The sequence below is a fragment of the Acanthopagrus latus genome, chromosome 16 (genome assembly GCF_904848185.1).
Source record: "Acanthopagrus latus isolate v.2019 chromosome 16, fAcaLat1.1, whole genome shotgun sequence".
Lineage (NCBI taxonomy): Eukaryota > Metazoa > Chordata > Actinopteri > Spariformes > Sparidae > Acanthopagrus > Acanthopagrus latus.
In genome coordinates this window covers 19180202-19203715 of record NC_051054.1, presented here as the reverse complement: position 1 = coordinate 19203715, position 23514 = coordinate 19180202, and the positions used below count along the sequence as shown (strand labels likewise).

The following is a 23514-nucleotide window of genomic DNA, read 5'->3' as shown; positions in this document are numbered from 1 at the left end:
TGCAGATCCAGAATTCAGTAGACTGGATCAAAGTTCATCATGTCCATCCCTCTATTTTTTCTCCAGTTACTTGATTATTTTGCTCAGCTCAGAAAAAGACAGCCAAGTTAAACCTCCTCAAGTGAAAGTTTAAAGTTGATTCTGGATTACAGTTTGAACTGGAGTTCAACATTTTGGTGCCACAGAATTCAAACTTAAAATGTAATCAGGTTGAAAAGTTCATCCTCTCGGCAGTCCAGGCTGAAGGTCTCTGCAAAGCCCTGCTCTTCATTCCTGCAGTCAGCATGCCGACTGCATGCTTCCTCACACCTTGTGACACCTGGTCCATTGTGTTATGTGATGAAACTGCACATTTTAGACTGGCCTTTAGCTGGGACATGTCTACAGCACACCTGTGCATTAATCATGCTGTTTAATCAGCATCTTCATATGCCACAGCTGTCAGCTGGATGGATTATCTTGGCAAAGGAGTGCCCACTAACATTTTAACAAATCTGAGCTTCAAATTTGAGCATTATAACCCTTTTGTGTCTTACTTCAACTTGTAAGCAATGGAAGCAAAAAAGTGTTCTTATTTTTGTTGAGTGTAACATGAAAAAAAAAGCCATTATGTCTCCTAATTTAACAAAAGGTTTGACTTGTAATTAAGTATTCTTTTTACGGTGCTATTACTTTACTAATTCATCCACCCATCAATCCATCCATTCAAAAATAATATCAACCGAGGAGAGTTGTAGTAAAGCAGCAGTTTTGAGGCCTGTTTCCATCACTGTGGTGGTGTAGATGATTTAGATTTTGGCAGCTGTCACAGGACTAACGCCTGTTGCTCCCTCATCCTGCTGGAGATCATGACAGTCAAACTCCACTGAAAGGAGCTGGCAGAGGGAGATGCAGGGGAGGCAGATAAATGGTGGTGAAATGGACTGAGGAACACGGCAGCTGAAGGTAAAGGGGTCAGCAGGGAGTGCTCACAACCCACCATTCGAAAATAATTATCCACATTTGTGAAACACTTAAATGTGGTTCAGCCGTTGGAAAATATACATATTAAAGTTCCACCTTCTGCCTGAGGGTCCCTGCTAGTGAGGAATAATAATGTGGTGGCAAAGCAGGAAATGGACAATCAAATGTGGACTTGAGGGGATCTGTGGAAGTGTGCAATCTTAGTGCCATCTAGTGGACAAAGAGTTTACATGACCCTCTCAGTGAGGAGAGAGGTTAGTCTCAAGATGATCTGCAAAAGGAAAAAATAACATTTGCAAATATTTAGAAATTTGCACATAATTTTGGTGTGTTCCAATCCAAGCAACCTGAGCACATGTAAAACAGTTGGAGCAGTTACACATGCACTCATCACTACCTGATCTGTACTTATGGACAGATTTTTGACATGTAATCGTGTGCTCTAATTGAATGAATATGAACCATTTAGGCTAATTAGGAAAAAAACCTAAGTTAAGGTGAGCCGCACACTGTCACAACATAACGCTTTGAGCAAAATATACGAGGTAGGAAGAAGGCAAACATGTCAGGAAAGATGTTGATGAAGGTTCTCCGTCATCCGGGTCATGATAATCTAAGTGCTGTATCGAAGCCAACTGGATAGTTAGCTATAACTAACGTGAAGGGAGTTGCAGGCTTTTAAACTCTGTGTGGGAGTGTCCTTAGAGAGTCGTTAAGGACATGTGTGAGCTCTGAGTTTCTGAGTCGTTAGGACCACTTGTGCTAACCAGCCTTCATGTGGGTTGTTAAGTGTAGGTGAGCCCAGGTGTGAGTGGTTGTTAAGCTGTCTGGGGAGGGAACTCAGTACATCACTGAAGATGGGTGATAAATAATGTCTTAGTCCACCTCCTCTGTTCAAAGGGGGACAAAGGGGAGTCCATGGCACAGCTGTCTGTTGCTCTGTCTGTAGAAACCTTCATTGTATTAGATGTAGGTGGTCATCAGACAGCGGCAGACAGTGTACAGCTTCCATAACAGTGTAAATTTGCTGTCCCCTCAAAATAACTTAACACACAGCCGTTAATGTCTGAACCGCTGGCAACAAAAGTGAGTACACCCCCAAGTGAAAATGTCTGAATTGGGCCCAAAGTGTTAATATTTTGTGTGGCCACCATTATTTCCCAGCACTGCCTTAACCCTCTTGGGCATGGAGTTCACCAGAGCCTCACAGGTTGCCACTGCAATCCTCTTCCACTCCTCCATCACGACATCATGGAACTGGTGGATGTTAGAGACCTTGCGCTCCTCCACCTTCCGTTTGAGGATGCACCACAGGTGCTCAATAAGGTTTAGGTCTGGAGACATGCTTAGCCAGTCCATCACCCTTATCCTCAGGATCATGCTCTGCTTCAGTATGTCACAGTACATGTTGGCGTTCATGGTTCCCTCAATGAACTGTAGCAATGAACTGTAGCTCCCCAGTGCTGGCAGCACTCATGCAGCCCCAGACCATGACACTCCCAGGACGCTTGACACCATCTGAACCAAATATGTTTATCTTGGTCTCATCAGACCACAGGACATGGTTCCAGTGATCCAAGGAATCATGTGACCACAAACCTTATTTGATCTTCGATATAGCCAGGAATTGATTTTGAGGAATTTTTTGCGTCGGCCACCCTGAATGGCGTGCACCAATTTTAATTTTGTCGACACTGTTTAGATTACTTTAGGATGTTCACAAACTCATCAAATTTGGCACGTAGGTTCAAAATCACGAGTCCTTTTATTTGACAGTAAACTGCCCTCAGATGCGGCACAACAGCCCAATAGTGCTCCCTAATGGCTTCTCACATTTTGTACATACAGACAAACTCCTACATACGCCAAAGTTTGCACATTCATCACGAGTCACAAACATTGATATCTGCTAGGGTCTGGGCCTTTTCACTGACAAGATGGCTCCGCAGCACTCCCTGGAAGATTTCCAGTAGGAAGTCCTTATAACTCCAGCATACACTTTCCCATCTGCACCACATTGCTCACACATGTAGTGGGTGTTGTCCTGAATACGTCTATGCATCCATAGTGCCACCCACTGGACACAGGAAGTCAGCCTTATATCCATCAATCAATGACTTGATTTATATAGCACTTTTCATACATTTACACAATAAATGCAAGCAAATTAAAGCAGTAGCAAAACCAAAAGCCACACACACACACACACACACACACGTACACACGCACACACACTTTTTCACTCACATAACACATGCATGCAACTGAAGCACTATCTAACACATCATACACTACAACATGGCATATAAGTAATTGGTGATTTCTAGCGCCCCATAGTGGACACAGCCGTGTTATTGCACCAATTCAGAAAATGTCCGATAACACATGCACATGCAGACATCTACGTGCGCGCCCTCTGACAGCACCACAGCCTGACGTACATGGGTGGCGTGGGGCAGCTCATCGCTGCTTGCACCTTTAATTATTATTAGAGCTGCTGCAGGTCAACAGTGCCGTAAGAAGTACCCACAATTATCTGATATTAAAGATACTTAATTATCAAAGCATAATTAAAGTAACTGATCCATATATTTACATGTATACTGTATACTACGAGTCAGCTGATTATCACAATCCCTGCTTGAATATAATTGATGAGAAAATCAATTCATTTGAAAATTTGATACTTGTGATCTGTAAAGTAACTTGTGACTAAAGTTAATAGCAAAGCAAATAAATGCAGTGGAGTAAAAAGTACAATGTTTGCCTCCTAAATATAGTTGAGTGGAATTATGATGTAGCAAAAAGTACCTTGAATTGTAGTTAAGTACGGTACTTGAGTGAATGTACATAGAAATTAGTGAATTACATAGTTGGACCCTCTGATTGTCAGCAGGTCTTAAACACACATTTATTTTCACATTTTATTTGTCTTAAGTCTTATATATATATATATATATATATATATATATATATATATATATATATATATATATATATATATATATATATATATATATATATTGCACTTAATTAAAGTATTGGAGTAAATGTACTGCAGTAGTGTGGACTGAAGTGATGTCAACAGTGTAACAACTGACCTGAAAGGTCCTGGAAGAGAAAATGAAGCTGCAGAGGACAAAGAGGGCAACACTGACACATCATTATTTATTATTGATCATTGATTTCTCCATCCTCAGTGGAAGCCCACAGGACGATAAAATACAAGTCAGAACACATCAGTATCAGGAGTAATTAAACATTATTCAGATCGTCTTTAAGTTTTTAAATCTCCAAAAAGAAAGAAAATAGTAGATAAAACATGTTAAAATAAGCAGGAAGCTGATGACTCAGTGTGAAAACTCAATGAAACAGATTTGAACATTTATGTTAAAAACACAAAAATGAAAATGTTCATGATCATGTGGCATTGGAGCAGATTTTTATATGAGTATGTCAGCATGTGTTCTTTTCAGTTTCTCAAAAACAACCTGCAGCCTATAATCTTCTAACCTTCTAACCATCTAAATACTCCTATTTTGCAATTCCATCAAAATAAGGGCTGTCGGTGTCCAGCTATTGGTTTTCATCACATTCAAACCATCAAAGAACGTCTCCATGCTTCTTGTTCCCATGTTCCAAAACATCTGATCAAAGCCTCCATCGTTACTCCTGCTGCCTGCTGCAGATGATTTGTTGTCTGCAAACAACGCTGAATTGTTGAATTTGAAGTGAAGTGGCAGCCCGTCTTCTGATAGAGGACATGGGACACCTGAAACGCTGATTGCCTCTAGAACTGGTGGAAGCTGGCCATCTGCAAATGTCACCAGAACTCTGAGGATTTCTGCCACACTGTTGTCAAAGATTGAAAGCACAGTATCAAACATATATTTATGTGTTGGTGTGAGTCGAGCTAAAGCAGCCTGAACTACGAAACACACAGCGTTAATTTCTCTGACACGTAGAATAGAAGTGAAGAGACTGAACAGCTGTTCTCGGATCTGTTTGTGTCTGTCGACGTCTGGAAAGTCAATAGTAACAATGGTCAGTGAGTGGTCTATTTTAAACCCATCCTGATGGTTGATTTTGTATACAGTGACTTCTGAAGTCTGACTGGGACCTTGTGGTCTCGACTGATCCTCATCAATTAACACAAATCTAAAATTGTCCTCCCACTTGACACCAACAATGTAGTTGATCATTCCATTGATCAGACGGGACTTTCCAGAGTCAGGCTCACCAAAAATAATGATTGTTCGATTCTGCCTCACGATGTGGTTGCCAAAGCTATACATCTGGCATCCACCTATGTCCACAGTTTCTTCTGTCAGGTGCAGTTTATGAACTGAGGGTGATTTAGTATTAATACATGTGCTTGTACTTCTGAGGGATTCTGCAAGTGGTGAATATTTTCTTGTGCAGACACTGACAGAGATGCTTTCTTTGCTTCTTCCAGCTTTGGCACAATCACCCCTGACCCCGACAGCGTATTCCGTCTCTGACATGAGCTCTGAAATAATCGACTGTTCAGTCTTCAACATCTTTTGGGTCCATTGGAGATCTTCCTCTTTCACCCTGCTGTCTGTTTCGGCGTACCCCTCGATGTAGCTCACGATCTCGACATATTGTAAAAGTTCATCAGGTTTGTCCCAGCTGACTGATATCTCACTTGAGTTTGGTTCAACTTGAGGTATTCCAGGAGGGCTGCAAGGTAAGGTTTTAATGGAACCACTGACTTCATTGGCTGGTCCAACACCTACTGAGGTCACTGCTCTGCATCTGAACTTGTACTCTGTGTTTGGACTCAGATCGCTCACTGTGACTTCTTCAGCTTCTGATGCCGTCTTTTCTTTCCATCCATCCTCTCCACTGACACAGTACTCAACAGAGTAGGAGGTGATGTTCTCTGCTCCAGACCTTGCTGGGGAAATCTTCAGTGTCACACTGTTGTGGTTTATGTCTCTGACTGTCACAGTTTCAGGCTTTGAAGGAGGCTCAAAGTTCTCATTGATAGAGAAGCCGTCTTTATAAAGGTAGATGCTTGAGCCCTTCTGTGTTTCATCCGTTGAACCAACTGCCAAGAACTTAATGTTCTTGTCATCCTTGTTGGCCTCTGCAAAGTCACTGAAGACTTTTGCTTTCCTCCTCATTGTATCTGCTACTTCTTTTGAAGCATACCATTGTTCCTTCTCTAACTCATGCGTATGAGACCCTCGAGCTTTGTCTGGTTTGGTTGTTTCTTCTAAGTAGTTTGATAAATTTGAGAGGTACGGTTCATCACTTCCCAGCGAGGTGAAAACAAAACACACAGCATGCTGTGCACTGAGACTTTCCTTGTATATGTCTGTTTCAGATGACACAATCTTAGTATTCTTCATCATGTTGGTGAACGACTTTAAGGTGTTAATTTCTCTCTCTTTACAGTCGAACCACTTGTTCAGGTCTTTGCTGCTGAAAGGAGAAGAATGTATCTTCTTCAGGATCTCTGCGAGCACAGCCTCCTCTTCTCCGCCTCCTCGGATTGATGGAAGTTTCTTTGCCAAGGTTTGTTGGAATTCCAGCTTGAACTCAGAGCACATCTCTTTAAATGTTTTAATCTTTGTGTCAATCTGTGGGAACTGCTGTGCAGTGGTGGTTTTCAATGCATTGTTGCATCTCATTTCCAGCTCACTGAAGTCCTCCAGGACCCTCTGTGTTTTTTGAACTAATCTTATGCCTATCTGACGGACGAGTTTAGCAGCAGAAGAATCTAAACATGTCAGTGGCAACATCCAGACCTTCATTGGTACGGCCTTTTCTCCGTTGGCTCCCAGCAATTTTGGCAAACTTTGATAGACTTGTATTGCATCGTCAAAGGATGTCGGAGTTTTCTGAAGTGAAAAGTCTCCAAAGAATCTGCAGGAGAATTTCTCAACCTTTTCTCTGTCTTTGTCTTCCATTTTCAGTGAACCTTCACCCCCTATAGCAAGATCGGGAATTTTCTTGATCATCAACTTCAACTTACCCTCAATGTCTTGATGACTGTCCTTTTCTGACACCTCATGGTCAAAGACAAAGAAGGCTTGTGCTCCGTAGAGAATAGCTGTGACTACATGTGTGGCTAACCCTTTATCAAAGACATATGAATGCTTCATGTTGTCTCGTCCAAGATGATCCATCGACAGTTCTTGGACTTTTGTGGTAGCTTTGTACTTCAGTGTTACTCTGGCCTGATTTTTCGAAGTCTTACTATCATTCAGGTATTTTGCCGATCCATCAACCTCAACCAGTCCGCCCAAGAGACTCGCCTTCAAAGAGGCTTCAACATTAAGTGCTGAAGATTTGTCCTCAATTGATTCAGATGCAACTATCTCAAAGTCATTATAGCTCTGTGGTCTTTCTCCAATATGTTCTTCCAGGTCACTGCGGTCCCACAATGTTAGTCCTGAAAAAGAAGAGGCAAAAATCAAGTTCAGCCTCCAGAGCCAAACAAATAGAAGTCAAGTTCACCAAGTGAGCTGGGAGCATGGCAAACACATTAGGTATGAGTTATTACCTCCACCAAGGAGGTTATATTTTCAACTGTGTCACTTTGTTGGTTTTGTTCACACAAACCACTGAGAAGATTTAGGATGAGTCTTGACCCAGAATAGACCTCATTAAGCTTTGGTGTGGATCCAGATACAGGGATGGATCCAGGAAGTTCTTCACAGTTTCTTCAACATTTTGACATTTTCGTTAATTTTGCAGAAACTAATGCATGAGTCTTGATGTATAAAAGCAGGGGTATTTAGGTGGCTGATATCTTTGAGTGAGTACAATTCATCAAGCTTGGATTAGGCTTGATTAAATTCAAGGGGACTGTTGGGCCTTGGCGGATGCATGCGCTCTATTTAGTACCTTTTGGGTTCTTTCTTCTGTGGCCCCAGAACATCCAGAGTGTTGGGTCAGGTCACAGATGTTGTTGTTCTAGTTTTCAGAATCTCTGACTGCCTTCAGTTTTGATCTCATGCTCACAGTGTCTCTGTCCCTCCTCTGTTTGTTCTTACAAACCAGAAAAGTAAAAATCCTCCTGGTGCAGCAAGAAACAGCAAGTCAGTGATTACAAAAATAACTAAAATGGTGCTCAGTAGAGAGCATACCTCCATCAAGGCTCAGCAGATCTGAATCAGATTGTATTCACTCATCAGTAGATACTGCAAACAAACCAACAAACAGGACATGAAAAAGGGGCTTTCATGACTCTGATATGAACTTGATCCCTACTGAAAAGTTACAAGAAGATTAGAGATGAAAATGTTGACTTTAAATACTGAATATTTCTTCATGATGCATTAATGATATGTGAATCCTTACCGGGGATGAGTGAATCTTTGCGGCAGTCGTACAGCATCCCGAGGCTGAAAGGTCGGCCGAGCGCCGCCACCTCCATCGTCCCTCTGGCTTCAGAGTCCATTGCTCAGGCTGAAGTGGACAAAATGAACAACAGCTCATTAGTTCACTTCTCTGACTCCTCTTCTGCCAAATCAAGTTAGTTGTCTGTGTCATGTTAAAAAAAAACTTTTGGTTATATCACTTCTAATGACGTTCACATTGTCACTCATTTCAGTTTGAGTTAATGTACAGACTTCATGTAAAAAGATATAATGGTATTTAATCATAACAGAGTGAGTGAGATCATCAGTATTAAAGAGGTCCTCAGATGTGTTGTCGCTATCATTACATTTTTGGGAGCGTGAGCATCATCATTCGGAGTGGACAGTGAGCTGCTGGGGTTGGTGCTGTCATGCTTTGTGGGTCAGCTGTTTCCTGTTTTATTTTGTAGTTCTCTCCTCATTTCATGTTATGATTTTCATTTCCTGCCCATGTACCTTTCCTGCCTTTTTTTATGTTTTCATCTGTGTCCCATCAGTCAGTCATCCTCTGTGTATCCAGGTTACTGTCCTCCCCTCTCTCAGGGTCCGTTTGTCTGTTTTATCATGCAGTCTGGTTCAGTCCTGTTACAGTAGAGGGAAAACTAGAGGAGAACCCAAATGCATCAGGAATCAGGAGCGGGTGAGGAGAGTGAGGAGGAAAGAGGACAGGTGAGGTAACACAGGGAAACACAGAGGGAAAAACAGAGGAAGAGACACACAAGGGCTTAAAATCAAAACCCCAGATACAGAATCACGACACAGTCCCGTATCTCCTGTGTCCTTGTGTGTTCCTGCGTCTTATTCTAGTGCTTCTTTTGTTTGTACTATGTTTGTATAGTTTATTGTCATTGTTTTTGTCCTGGGGTTAGCTCACGTTTGTTTCTTGCTTTGTCAGTGCAGATAGCAGAACAGTAGAGAACTTCCTAAGGTTTGAGTCCATCCGAAGCCACACAGATATAAGCATGACTGAGTCTGTGATTAAATGGCGTGAGACTCGCGGTTGGACATGTCAGGTTGTGGGCTAAGTTACGATAATGTGTGCATCATACCTGGCAGATTCAATGGGCTCCAAGTGCACTTTAAAAAAAAAACAGTAATCCATTATATACCACATGCTGCCAATTCACTGAACCATGCAGGTGTGAATAGTAGAGGTAGACTAATGTATTTATACAGGACTGACACTGATTATTAATAATCAACGTGACTGATAACCAATAATCATTTACAATAAAAATAAAAACATTGGTGTCAAAATGTAGAATTTGATATACATAGCATGTGTTTAATTAAAATTGACAGCTGCTACTGCTCAAGTCAAACCAACGCCACTTTTACTGTGAAGAGCAACATCCCAAACCAGTTAATGTGGAAAATCACCCACCAATAGCCGTTTAAATGTACCTGCAGACATGTGATCATAGTTTTATGACATAAATGCGACCCATGCCTTTAACCCATCAGATACATGTTAACAAACCTCATGGGGTAAAGTACAGGAAGAAGTCCTCCTCCTCAGTGAGTTGAGTTACTTTCCATCAGTAGAAATGTTTGGACATCGCTTCAGTGAGCTGAACAGGACAGACAACATTCAACAGATCAGTATCACGATTAAAACCTTCATATACATAAGAACATCTTAAAATCCATGACATGATGTTATTATAACTAAAGTTCAGGAACAACACCACACCTCTCTCCAACACTAATTTGCCACCTTAGCTTATCTAATCAAACCACTTGGCAGTGGCGGGGCTAGCCGATTTTTTGTGGGGGCACAAGCCCACCCAAGACTTGCCTTAGTCCATCATTTAGTCCTCAAATCATATATCCTGTTTTTTGTTGCAAACCTGTTTTGTTTGGAGATGGGGAGAATGGTAACAGGGTCTAATGGGTTGGTAAAATCAAGCACAACCTCCCTGCATGCATCTCTTGTCTCTGATTGGACAGTAGGTGCCTCCTGTTTTACAATACAAAATATACAGCCTGAGAGCACCAAACGTGGTTGTTCTTAAACACTGGAACATTAAACCCTTTGCAAATGTCTGATTTTCCATAGATGGACATGTGTACTTTTTTTAAAATTAAACAGGTCAATAGGTGCAGGTGTAATGCCACTGAGTAGAATAGCAACAAACTATTTAATAGATGAATAAATGTTATTGAGTTAGCATTTATTTATTTGTTGTTAGTTGTTATACTGTATTACTTTGTCTTCTTGGTGGACTGTACAAAGAGGGGGAGATGAGGATAGAGAGAGAGAAAAGGACAGAGAACAAGATGAAACAGGTAGCAAGCCAAACAAAAGGCAGTGTTGTTCAGCGAAGTGTCTGCAGGTTTCAGTGAAATAACTGAGAGGAGGGAGTGCTTGAAACATGTTGTGGAAGTGACACGTATGCCGGGGAAACAGGGTGTTCCATTTAGGGGTCACCATGAATCACCTGGGAGCAACAACACAGGGAATTTCTTGGCGTGCATGGAGCTCCTGACCTGAAGGTTGACCCTTTCTTAAAGAGCTACACTCCTCCAGCAAACACAACCTACCTTTCATCTGATAGTCAGAATCAAATGATACAGTGTCGTTCACAAGAGGTAACGGCAACTGTTGTTAGAGAGATGAGGGAAAGTCAAACATGTATGCTGTTATGGTCGACAGGGCCAGGGACGGAAAGACAGAACAGCTGTCACTCTGTGTGAGATATGTTTCAGATGGTGCTCTTAGGGAAAGGCTCCTAGACCTCACAGACTTAACTCATTTTGATGCTGCATCAGTATGTACTGCAATTGAGAATCACTTGTTGGTGCATGGTATTGATGACGTGATGAGTGGCACAGACTTATGATGGAGCAGCTGTCATGTGGGGGGCGTACAAGCCCATTTTCGAAAGAACCACCTTGAAGCCTGTATGTGCATTTTTATGCACGTACATGGCTTCAGCGTGCAGAGCAGTGTCTGAGGCCAAAGAGTTTTTTGACATGCTGGAAAGTGTATACACCTTTTTTTAAATGCTTCTCTTGTGAGCCACCACAAGTTTGAAGAGACACAAAAAAAGCTAGGGCTGCAGCCAAGTGAACTTGTACAGTTATCCAACACACGCTGGGCATGTCAACTACGCTCTGTGAGCGCAGCACTTGCCAACTTCCCTGCAATCATTGAGTGTCTCTCTCCTATTAACACACCCCTTGCAGTGGGAGTGAAAGCAAAACTCTGCAAATTCTCATCAGTCTATTTGCTGTTTGTTTCCCAGTCTCTCCTCTTAGTAACAGCAGGTTTACAGATTCTTACAGAAGGAGACCATTGATCTTGCCCAAGCAGTAGCATACAAAAATGCAGTGAGTGATTATCTTAAGGAGAAGCGGAGTGATGCCACTGCTGCTGATATGCATGCCAAGTGAGGCGAACCACTTATCAGTGCCAGAGCCATCCTCTATCCAGAGGCGGAAGAGACAAAAGTAATGCAAGACTTTGTTGGTTAGTCTTCTTGTGGGGCAGGTAGTGAGGTTAGTCATTCCTCAAGGTTAGAAGACATGAAAGAAAAGTTGTTCTTTCTTTGTCCAGACAGAATGTTGTCCAAAATTGAGAAAAGGTTTTCTGAAGTTGATCAGGAATCGCTGGATGTGATTATAGCATGCTGTCCAACATATGACAAATTCTTCTTTGAGCCGCATTTGACAGCACTTTGGCACTTTGCTATCACATTGACCTCAAATCAAAAGAAGTGGTGATAGCTAGAAACTACTTGGGGCTCAGCAGAGAGGGTGGTGGTGCTGTTGAGAACATGCAGGCAGTATATAACCTGATAGATGCAGACATGTTCCCCTCACTCAAAGCATCTATTCAGACTGCAGTGACCATACTGGTGAGCAGCTGCAGTTGTTAAAGGTCCTTCAGTGCTTTAAGGTGTCTTTAGACTCCTCAAGACGCCATCACCTGGCAGTGATGTCTGTTGAGAGTGAGGTCCTTGAGAACATAGATCCTGAAAAGGTGATCGATAGATATGCCTCCCTGAAGGTGAGGCGACATAGTTTAGTTCTCCCGAAATAGTAGTCTCGTAGTAGTATTAGTCTAGTACTGTGTGCTTCATGTTGAAGTTGTTTTTTTGTTGTTGTTTTTGCTTTAATTGGAACATATTGTAATTGAACATTTGTTTTAGTCTGTACTGTCCATGGCATGGAGGAAGGTGGTTAATGTCTCAATGCATATTAAATCCCATTTAGAGGGCATAGGCTTTTAAAAATAGCCCAAAATAGCCTAAAGTTCAAGATGGTCTTTTATCCTTTAATAGGCCAAAAAAGCTGAGACACCATATTATAGGCAGACAGTTTACATTAACTCATTTTTGGAGAAAAGTTGATAATTGTTCATCCTTAATCATTAATGTTATACATCATAGGTGTAAGAAGATATTAGACTCTCATCAGGTGAAATGGCTCATTTAGTGGTATGTAGTTTGTATGTCAGTGGAACTTGTACATAGATCATGGTTGGATAATCAAAGATTCTTGTTATATATGCTTTCATGAAAAATCTTAGCCTTTTCTAAGAAATACAGTTTTAAAAAGTATTAAATTCGGTAGCCTTATAATTCCTTGTCAAGAGTGGATGTCAGACCTTTGGGGGGAGCTCAGGTTCCTGGGGGCTGAGCCCCCCCAAAGGTCACATCCTAGAATCGCCCCTGCCACCCGGGTTCCTTTAAGGCAACACCTGTGCCTTTCCAATCCAGTCATCTGTGCAGACCCATATAAGCGAGCTTAACCATGTTTATCCCAGTCCTCTCAAGTTCTCAGACCCTCCTTCAAACCGTCTTCACCATCTTCCCCCATGGGACCACTAAGCAGCTCAGCATTCAACATTGTTGCCTAACAACAAGAACACTGTCCAGAATTGGACCTTGGCCATGCCAGCACAGTAATCACAGGGGATAACGAAGATGCTCAAATCAAGATGTACTCCCACTCTGACTCACAATCCCCTGGTTCATAGTGGGACCAGAAACTCTACAACATTATACGATCCCCTCTCCTCCATCTCGACCCCCCTCTCTTCATCCCCCTACCTCGACCCCCTTCTCTGCCCTCATCAAGCCCTCTATCACTTCAGATTAAATAGCCTCTACGCTAAACGATGCTGTCGTCTTTGTAAGTGAAGCACTTGTTGTCTGAACCTCCTGACACTGGGAGTCTCCTCACATGAACGAGCTGCTGAGTCATTCCCCACCAGATTTAGAGCCTTTTGCTGAGACTGAACCAACTGAAATTCTTCACCTCACAGCTTAAACAGAATCTGCCTGAATATCTATTCACAGCGTTTCAGCTCTGTAGGACAGTGTACTCACCGGTGTTTGGATGAGATTCTTTGTTAAGAATAACCTGATGTCTTCCTCTGCAGCTCTGCATCTGTCTGAAAACCTTTCACTTTCACTTCTGGACATGAAAATGTGACGCTGACTCTCTCCTCCCTGCTGCAGTGCTGCTCCCCTCTAACGTCTGCATATCCATCTCTCTCCCAAACAGCCAAGTGTCACATTAATTACGTCTACACAGCACTTTTAAACTCACACAGTTTAAAGGAAGCTGATCGGGACATCCCTACTTACAACTCCTACATACACTTTCCCATCTACACCACATTGCTCACACATGTAGAGGGTGTCGCCCTGCATATGTCAGTGCATCAATACTATGTCATATGCGTCGCGCTACCCACTGCACACAGGAAGTCAGCCTCATATCCATCAATCTGACCGTATTTATATAGCACTTGTCATACATGTAGAACAAAGTGCTTTACACAATAAATGTGAGCAAAACAAAGCAGAAGTAAGCGCATGCACATGCAGACATCTACGTGCGCGCCCTCCTGCAGTGCCACAGCCCGACATACGCGGGTGGAGTGGGGCCGATCATCACTGTTTGCAGCTTAATTATTATTATCATCATCATCATCTCGTTTTAAATTGTTACTGCAATGCCATCATTACAATAGATGATACAACTGGGTACCTGATGAGTGTCAAGTTATTACATTTATTACAGAAAGAACAGCAGAAACACCAACCCCCTGAAGTCATTGTTGGTGAGGTGCTTTGTCAAATTAATTTAGATATGTCATTAGAAATGTTAGTTCTTCGTGGATTCTTTCATTGGATTTTAAATCATTTGCTATTTGAGGTGTTAGCAATTATATTTAAGGCCAAAAAAATGTATCAGAGGCCTGTGCCACAAAGCTATTATAAATTAGTCATCAAATAAATCTCTATACTTTCAGCTTCTTAATATCTTCAGATACAGTATGTGTCTGGATCAAATTGTACTCATCAGGTTAGTTTATCCAGGAAGGAAGAGCCTCCTCCTGCTCGTGCTCATTTAGCATCCCATTGTGATCTCTGGACCTGGAGTCTGTTCAGTAATCAATCATATCCATATCCAAATTAAGTTTACCTGATGATTGCAGTCATGGAACTATTTTTTTTCTTCTTTTTTTTTCCACACCAACATCCGTAGATATTGAGAACTTGATCGCAAACAGTCAGAACTGATTTCCCTGGGGTGAACCCTCCTCAGAAGTGATTCCTCTCTGTGATGTGATTTGTAGCGGTTGCTTACAGCGGTGATATTCTTAGTGCTGTCATTAGTCTGTATAGTCTAACAATGTGTTTTCTGCTTTGATTCCCCTGGAGACTCATTTGGGTGGAGGTGATCATGCAGGATGCATTCCTTTCTCTTTTCTCACTTCTCTGTGATGGAATCAATTATATTCTTCCTTCAGAGCAACTTCTTTTTAATAGATTTCAGCGAGGAACTTACTTGACTACTTCCAACCGAACCCTTTCTGACAGACCTTTCAGATGGCTTTGTAGTCGTCACACAGTTTTGCTTGTGTTTTATGGTGATGTAGCTATCAGGCTAAGAGGATTTCTGCATTTATACACAAGTGCGTGCCTGTGGACATGCATAAAAACTTCAAACATGGCAAATAAACAATAAAGAATAGACTCAAATAACATGCCAAGTCAGGTGGACAGCAGAGGGAAAAGTAGACCATGTCAAACATGCGCACAGTGTCTAATACGCAAAAAGATATTTCAAAATGTTGGTACTAAACCTTTATCAGGAATGTAATTTCATGCAATGAGAAGCCATCTAACAGATGGAGTGGCTGCAACCAATCAGATCAAAGTGAAAATGTATGCATTCGTAATCCAAAGTTTACATGCACTCAAACAGCATGTTCATCTTGTCAGTGTTCAGCTCCGATGAGTTCTACGGCTCTCATTTTTCTGTGATCAATGAGCGGAGCACAAACTACTCTGTCACGCAAATATTCATGAAGTTTGGTTCGATAATGAATGTATTATAGGTCTTCTGAAAATGAGAGCCGCAGAAGAAATTCTTTGGTTATGCAAACCAGTTGTTGCATCAGCTGTCCAGGTCCATATATGCAGGTGAAGACGCTGAATGTGGAGATCCTTGATCAGCATTTTGATTTTCTCTCTTATCTTTGTGAAGGAAAAATGCTCAATAACACTGATTTTAACAAATACGTGTTCAAACCGCTAACCCCCACATTATGTGAATTGGATTAAAATGGGACCCTCACCACATGGCTCTGACAACAGAGCGACCTGGGTGCGGACCAAATAAAATAACAGAATAATTCAATGCAGTATAGATATGACAAAACAATAGACAGATAATGCAGCTGTACCAGACGTCATATTCAATTGATTTTGCTTTTAAATGACTCTCTGAAGCAAAGATGTCACATTTTGATAGACACCCATCACCTTGACTCCTCTCTCCTCTGGGGAAGGAGAAGAGTGGCATGTAGGACCGTGCTGGTGCTGCCCTCCTCATTTTGCTCACGTCATTGTAATTCAAGCTCCGTCTCACTGACTCTCTGTAAGTCTCCTCGTCTCCAGTTTCCTCTCAGCATGTGGTGGACGTAGACGTAGCCTCAAATAATCCCATCCCTGTGTTCCAGGTTGCTTTTCTGCGCGCGTGAGAAAGTTCTTAATCCTTCAAAGATGATTGAGAGAAAAGTTTGACGGATCCAAGCGATTCACCTTTGCTCTTCATTCCACATCAAACACGCTCAGTGACAAGAGGAGATCCCTGTTTTCAGAATCAAATGTAAATGGTTTGAGGTGTTTCACTCCCTCCTGTGAGGAGCCGGAAGAGGGTGTGATGTAACTGCTGTCTGGTTTGGGAAATAAAAGTCAGAGTGTGGAAATAAGTGAACTATCCTCTTGAACTATGGTAGCTACTCTACGCTTTTTCATTGCACCCATGTTGCAGTATTAATATGTTTGCAGCGACACAACAACAGTGTTCAGCCGCCACACTGTACCTGTATAATGGAACACCTCTTCCATTAAGTCAGGCTGCCTTAGCCACGCTGATCGCTAACAGGTGTGTTAGGCACATATGTTGAGGTATGCATTCTTTATCAACAAACTTTAGAATGGGTTGCACTGAAGAACCAAACCCAGATCCCACTGTCCGCCAGAGCTGTTGCTCATGAACTGAATCTTCATTTTACCATCAGCCATTGCCAAAGTTGTGATATCTGGCACTTCATCCAGCCAGCCCACATACGCAGACCTCGTGTAACCATGCCAGCCCAGGGCACCGGGCTCCTTCACTATAGTGCATTGTGGGTAACGAAGGAACCAGGTTTTGAAAAGCAATTAAAAAACGGATTCTTTATTTCTGGTTCTGCTGTATCGTCTTTGATCATTAGTTTAAAATTGTAATCATAGACCTGGGGAACGCGGTTAAAAACCTGGTATGTGCATTACCCACAATGCAACTGAGACACTGAGTGGCATTCTACAGGGAATTGATCAGATTACAGGCAGCTTGCTCTGGAACAACCACAGATTTTATACTACTTTTTCCAAATATGCAGTAGATCTCCTCTGTAACCCCTGTAAACACTTTAATGGGTCAGATGTACCCTTTAATTAAAAGATGTATAGACTTTCAGAAGTCCCCATCAGGGGGTCACATGCTTAAGCCTGAAGACGCCCTCAGATTATCACTTCATCTAAATTTGGGCAGATGTGTTCAACCTATTTTGAACCTACATTCAAATAAAACATAGACATTTGTTTCGGTGCTAACAAAACATTTTTCAAATACAAATGTGTCAATGCCAATGTTTCCTCTGGTAGTTCAGGTTTTGTTTTTGATGACACATTTTATTTTCAGTGCAAACATTCACGGTCCCTGTTCTGGCTCCATACGGGTCGTGCTTGTGCTTTTCTGTGTTATCTGAACTGTACTGAAAGTGAAAAGTGGATGGGTACAAACTGACGCTCTGGACAGCTGTGAACCTGTGAGTTTTCACAGAGCTCCGTGTTCTTCTCAATCACCTGCTGCCCTCTGCTGGTATCGTTCCTTCTGTACAACACAACAAGCCCAGTGTGCCCCGAAATGCCTCCACAAATGAGTGTTCAAATTATGGAGTTCTGTTGGCTCCAAATTATGTCCAATCTCTATTTGTACTTCTGACTACATAATATGCACAAAAAAGGAAAAAAAAAAAAAAAAAAAGAGGCAGCAGGAAAAAATGTATATGTGACAATGAATTACCATGACCATGATAGTATTGCACATTATTACTGCACTGTAATGTTTGTTTTGTGTGTGGTTTGTGTGTGTGCGCTCCATGCTCCTTTTGTCACATCCACCATGCATATGTTCTGAGGTCTGCCCTTTATACAGGATTGTTTTAAGGGGCGGGGTCAGAGGGTCGAGGGGAGGCTGGTGGGGGTGAAGGCAAAAGTCTCGGGGGTCAGAAGAGGGTCGGGGAAAAGGCTGCGCTGCCCAGATGACCCTGCCAGGATCTACTCCAGCCTCGGAGCTTGAATTACATTTAGGTACACTGATGTAACATATGGATATGTTTGTTTTGTCCACAGCTTTTATACCTGGTGATGTAAACAGCATCACAACCACAAGGGTTCAGTGGTGAGGCTGTAGAATTTTTGAAGTTGTGGATGGGTTCATAACAAATCATTTCGTGTACTGGTTTCAAACATGGGGGTTGAGAGCCCCCCAAAAGAAGAAAAGCACTGCTGCACACCATTCCTTTGTTTCAAGCATAAGTATTTTTTTGTGGCGACAGAAGATAAGAGAATAAGTTCAAATCAGTTATTTGAAACAGCAGAAATCTCTTCGGGATGGTGGACGACCCGTCTTTCCATCAGTGATTGACAAGTTGGTAATGACAGTTGCCTATTTCTTACAACAGGACCTTTAACGTGCGTGTTTGTTGCTGGCGATGGAGGTGCCTTCAGGGTGCAGCTGAACTCTGCAACAAAAACAGGCATATTTGATTATGTCATCATTTGCATTGAACCCCGAGTCGGGAGCACCAGGCTCTTCTTAGGTTTCATGAAGGAGTCTGGCAGCGAGGCGCAGGGTTAGGCCAACATTTCAGCGGAGCAGTGGACTATGAAAACCACACGGCTACTTATAACATGGAGGGAGATCTCATCGGATACTTGGTCACGATAGAACACGAGGATCTGCAGAGCTCCTTGGCAGCGCTCCACGGCAGGGCCTGTCATTATGCACATAGTTTAATGATACAGTAAATCAAACACAAACAGAGATGGCTGTCAGTCATTGTCTACAAACCTGATTTAAGAAAGTTTGGATGTTGTATGAAACAATAACTAAAACAGAATGCAGTCATTTGCAAACAGACTTTTTTACCTTTGACTGGTGCTCCTTTCACACCCAGTCATGATCTTCTCACCTGTTAGCAGCGAACCTGTGCACCTGTGGAAAGACACAGGTGTTTCTGGAGCGTTACGCAACACTCACAACTTATTTCAAACCCGTTGCTGCCATCAAATTCACGAAAATCAGCAAAGTCGATAAAGTAAAACATCACAAATATTGGCTCTGGCGTTCAGTTTGAGTTTATGTCATGAATGAGCAAGTGATCACATTCTGTTTAATCTGTTTGGAACTGGGGGAATCCGTCACTCAAACATCCCTTGAGCCCTGCAGTCTCTGAACAGCAATCATTTGTCTGCTGTTTGGCTTCCGGCTGTTCATCAGCGTCTGGACGAGTACCTTTGCTAACATTTCATTTCTGAACCAACGTGTTGTATTGTTCATCATAAATCACTGTTAATATTAATGCCACAGTGCTGCGTGCATCATTTAAATGTGAATCCAGGCCATGTATTTTTCTGCTGTACAGTAAGAGATACAATAAAAGATTGTTTTTACGCTGCAGTCTGAACAGATGGGATTTCAGTCTGTGACACCACTGCAGAGCCAAGACAGCAAAGGAGAGCTGTCGGCTGTAGAAGAGTGGTGTAATGATGGAGGACTTTACACTTAAAATTTAGTCTGAGTCCTTTGCTGAAAATTACAGTTGTTTTGCTCTGAGTCAAGATTTAGCTTAGCTTCAGTCAACGGTGTCGACAGCAGTCAGTATTTACCAATGTTAAAGTGTTCAAATGATCAGCCTTTGCAGAGCCCGTATGTCACCGCTCTGCTCTAAGGCCAGATACCAATATTAATGGACAGATGGTTTTGTACGCACATCGGCCTGATCAAACTGTCGGCATGTTGGGAAAACAGTTTAAAGAAAGAAACACAATGACTAATACTTGACAAGTAAATAAAATAAATAAAACGCAACTAAAACTAATAAGCATTTTTGTCTAAAGTCTCAGACTAAAGCTAAAATATCCACCAAACATCACCAGCTCTGTACAAGCCCATGTATTCCCTCTTTACATACCACCCATATGTCCTCTACGTTGACATGGATGTTAAGCAATAAAGAGGGCAGAACTCAGAACCAGTAGCTTCTGAAAGCAACGAGGTGGAGGTATTACCTGTTGAGAAAGAAACAAAGACAGGTGCAGTGGTGTAGTTGGTGGTCATCTACGAGGCTGTTAAATAACATGGACGTAGAAATCTTCACTAATATCACCAAAGAGAGAAACTCACCACACGCTTCTGGACGTCCACCACTGTTCAAACGTGTTCATCGTGTTCAGCGGTCGTCTAACCTGAACTGTTGGCGACACCGCTCCCTGTGGTTCACTGATTTATGGTACTGTTCCGTATCATCCGCATCTGTGAGCTTAGGGAAAACGTGCACAAACGTGAATGAAATGAACAGAGTGCAGAGAGACGAACCTGTATCTTAACATCCAGTGTGCGTGAGCCGTACCAATCAATAAGCTGTTGTTCATCAGGGGATGGCTCCAGCAAGGAACTCAGCCCTAACCCTTCTGCTCAGAGAGTATTGAAACAAACAAGCCAACAGGCCACGGTGAGATTTAGAGGCATCAGCAGGCATTATTTTGTAACTTTGGGCAGAGCTAGACTACCTGTCTCCAGCCTTTATGCAAAGCTTGACTAATGGCTTCATGGCTTTAAGTCAGTAATTAACACAGACATTAAATTGATATCCATCATCTCATTTCACTGTGAGAGACAAGATAAATCATTTCAGAGCTGTGTGAAGGTGCTCCACTTTTGTCCTTTAAACTCTCAGCAAACGTGTCACCAAGATGTTATATAGAAAGATGCTTATATGATAAAAATAAGCACTCCTAGAAAATGTCCCTTTGTTTGCTCTGTTGAATGACTGGAGACCAGCTGCAGTTTGTTGTTTCGACTGTACACACACACACACACACACACACACACACACACTCACAATTTAACCAAATGACCCTTTGACCTGCAACAGCAGATCTGAATTCCATATTTTATATCCTGTTTCTTCATGTCATTGAGTTAAGGTGTGTGTGTGTGTGTGTGTGTGTGTGTGTGTGTGTGTGTGTGTGTGTGTGTGTGTGTGTGTGTGTGCGTGCGTGTGTGTGTGCGCGTGTGTGTGTGTGTGTGTGTGTGTAAGGATTGGATGGGGGGCTACAGGCTCCTTGGTGACCATGTCACAATTTATTACGTGTCATTTTTCTTCAAGCCATGCCGCGTTTACGGCATCTGCCACAGTGGTGACTAGCCAGGCTTAAAGAGTATTACCAAGAGAATAGTTTTGCATATATTACAGGGTTAAGTGCAAACCAATCTGCTTTATCCAAACACAGCAATCCAAACAGAGCGCCGGGCCTCGGAAGACTGATGAGTAACACACTCGGCCGGGGCCCCAGCAACCCCTGAGCCCCTCGTCCCCCTCCCTTCTCCACCTTCCCATCACACACTGGGCTCACACTGATTGGCTCTGATTGGTTGTATAAAACACAGCACTGACTTTTTGATTATATTACATATGGTCACGCATGGATTGGTGCCCCGTGCTGCAGATACCAGAACCTCAGCAGCCCTGGACTGGTCGCCAGGATTCCAGATTACTACAAGGACACAGGGAGGGAAAAGAGTGAGCGCCTGTGATTGTAATGACTGCAGGAAATATGTAACACGCACTGGGGATGGTCTCTGGTGTTCATGACACAAGAGTATTTTGTCCCTTCTTGCTTGTGGTTTGCAGCACGTGAGGCCCAGAGGAGCCTGACCAGACGTAATCGCCCTCGCAGGTTACGGCGGGTTCATCGGTGTCGCATGTCAGGAACTGCCTTGTGGGTGAAGTGGCACAAGAGAACTTCCAAAACAGACTCTCGGCAGGTCAGAAGGGAAATTGTTTTGGCATTTTAAATGGAACACCTCCGTAAGCAGTCCACACACTGACCTCTCATGTGCCGGTCTATCCCCTTGGTGGAGATAGAGGGGTTGGGGTTTGCGGTCAGGGGCGTCAGCCCAGAGGGAGCGCAGCAGATAGGGTCTAATCCGTGAAGCCCTCAGCCAAAGCTGATTTCCCACGTAGCCCCATCAGCTTGAGTTACAGATTTAAAAGACAGGACCCTCCTTGTATCACTTGCCTTTCCACTGCTGTTATTTCCTGATTTGAACGTTCTCAATCCAGCGAGAAATCACAGACGTCTCAGCTTACAGCGCAGCACAAACACTTGTGGGACGTTTAGAAGATTTCTAAAGGATGATTAGTTGTTTTAGTGTGAAACACTGCAGCAACACTGTGTGTTGAACACAATTTAAAGTTCGGTTCAGGCAAAAACAAACACCGTCTCACTTTTCTCCCATCCCCTGTGTTGTTGTGTTGATCCAGACCCACAGATCTGGTTTTATTTGTCCAGGTTTTGAGATTCTGTCTCAGAGGTTTCCTCCTCGCCCCCGATACAGTGATTGATGGTGATCTAATTTAGTTTCTCTAAGCACTGAAATATTACTTTGAAAGTTTAACAGCAGCATTTTTCTTCAGATACAGTTAAGGTTGAAGGTTAAGTCATGATCTTGGAACCAGCAGTTGGTAAGCAGTCTCAGCAGAGAGGCCATGAAGTAGCACTTTTGGATCTTTTGATTGCATCAAAATTCATTTTTCCGCTTCCGAAGCACTTAAAGGTGTCACTTTAATCACCTCAGTTATTCCTGGATAATTGACAACATAATTAACAGACAGATTGGAGGTTGTCATTGTAACTACAATACAATGGAAGAAAATCAGAACCATTCTTAAGACATTCAAGTAGTTCAAAAGGAATTAGTGTAAAGAGTACACCAATCTGGTGTTGTACTTTCATAAAGTTGGTGACTTTCAAGAGACAGATTTTTGATTTTTTTGAAAGGTCAACATGTGAACAGCAGAGACCGAGATATTCTGACTTCAGTCCCGAGTACGGGTCACTCTCCAAAAACACTGCGTCCTTCTGTCCATGCAATTCAACTTCATGAGACCCTTCCTGCCTGGTTAATGTCCTTGTCTTTCAAAATCCATGTCCCCAGTGTTGCGCCGGCTTTGCTTAAAGACATACTGGCTCAAATAACCCTGATGACATCATCAGGGTTATCCTGGGTTAAACAGAGCAGGACGTAGTAGAATCTACAATGTGCATTTTGTGCCGGCAGTCAGAGCAAATGACACGTGTTTGACTCGACATGGTTCATCTTTAACAATTAGGACATCATTTGAAAAATCAGTCTTGTTTGTTTGAATTGGAAACGTGCTCATACTTTTGCTTCTTTTCACATCTTGATAAAAGCTTTAAGATTCAACAGGGATCGTTTAACAGCCAGTATTTTTTTAAAAACAAGCCCAGATTTTCTTTTTCTGTCTTGGATGAATGAAACACCACTTCTATCT

The 23514-nt window shown here is 42.4% G+C and overlaps 1 protein-coding gene across 2 annotated transcripts; it reads right to left on the bottom strand.

The window, feature by feature from the left end:
- Positions 1 to 4214: 4214 nt before the first annotated feature.
- On the bottom strand, positions 4215 to 13798 carry LOC119004320 (verrucotoxin subunit beta-like). Of its 2 annotated transcripts, XM_037071127.1 has the most exons (5): positions 13694 to 13798; positions 9838 to 9928; positions 8814 to 8959; positions 8299 to 8406; positions 4215 to 7387 (listed from the first exon to the last, which is right to left on the bottom strand). In XM_037071127.1, exons 4-5 carry the CDS (start codon positions 8396 to 8398, stop codon positions 4488 to 4490), a joined length of 3000 nt encoding a protein of 999 aa, XP_036927022.1. In that variant the 5' UTR covers positions 8399 to 8406; positions 8814 to 8959; positions 9838 to 9928; positions 13694 to 13798; the 3' UTR covers positions 4215 to 4487. The 2 variants fall into 2 exon arrangements, with proteins under 2 accessions (XP_036927022.1, XP_036927021.1); XM_037071126.1 differs by lacking the exon at positions 8814 to 8959.
- Between the last annotated feature and the right edge of the window lie 9716 nt (positions 13799 to 23514).

Excerpts from the sequence above, each read along its gene's own strand:
- LOC119004320 (XM_037071127.1), bottom strand. The coding sequence starts at position 8,398 with ATGGACTCTGAAGCCAGAGGGACGATGGAGGTGGCGGCGCTCGGCCGA. Across the intron at positions 7,388-8,298 it reads CAAAGATTCACTCATCCCCG|GACTAACATTGTGGGACCGC; the intron begins GTAAGGATTCAC and ends CTTCTTTTTCAG.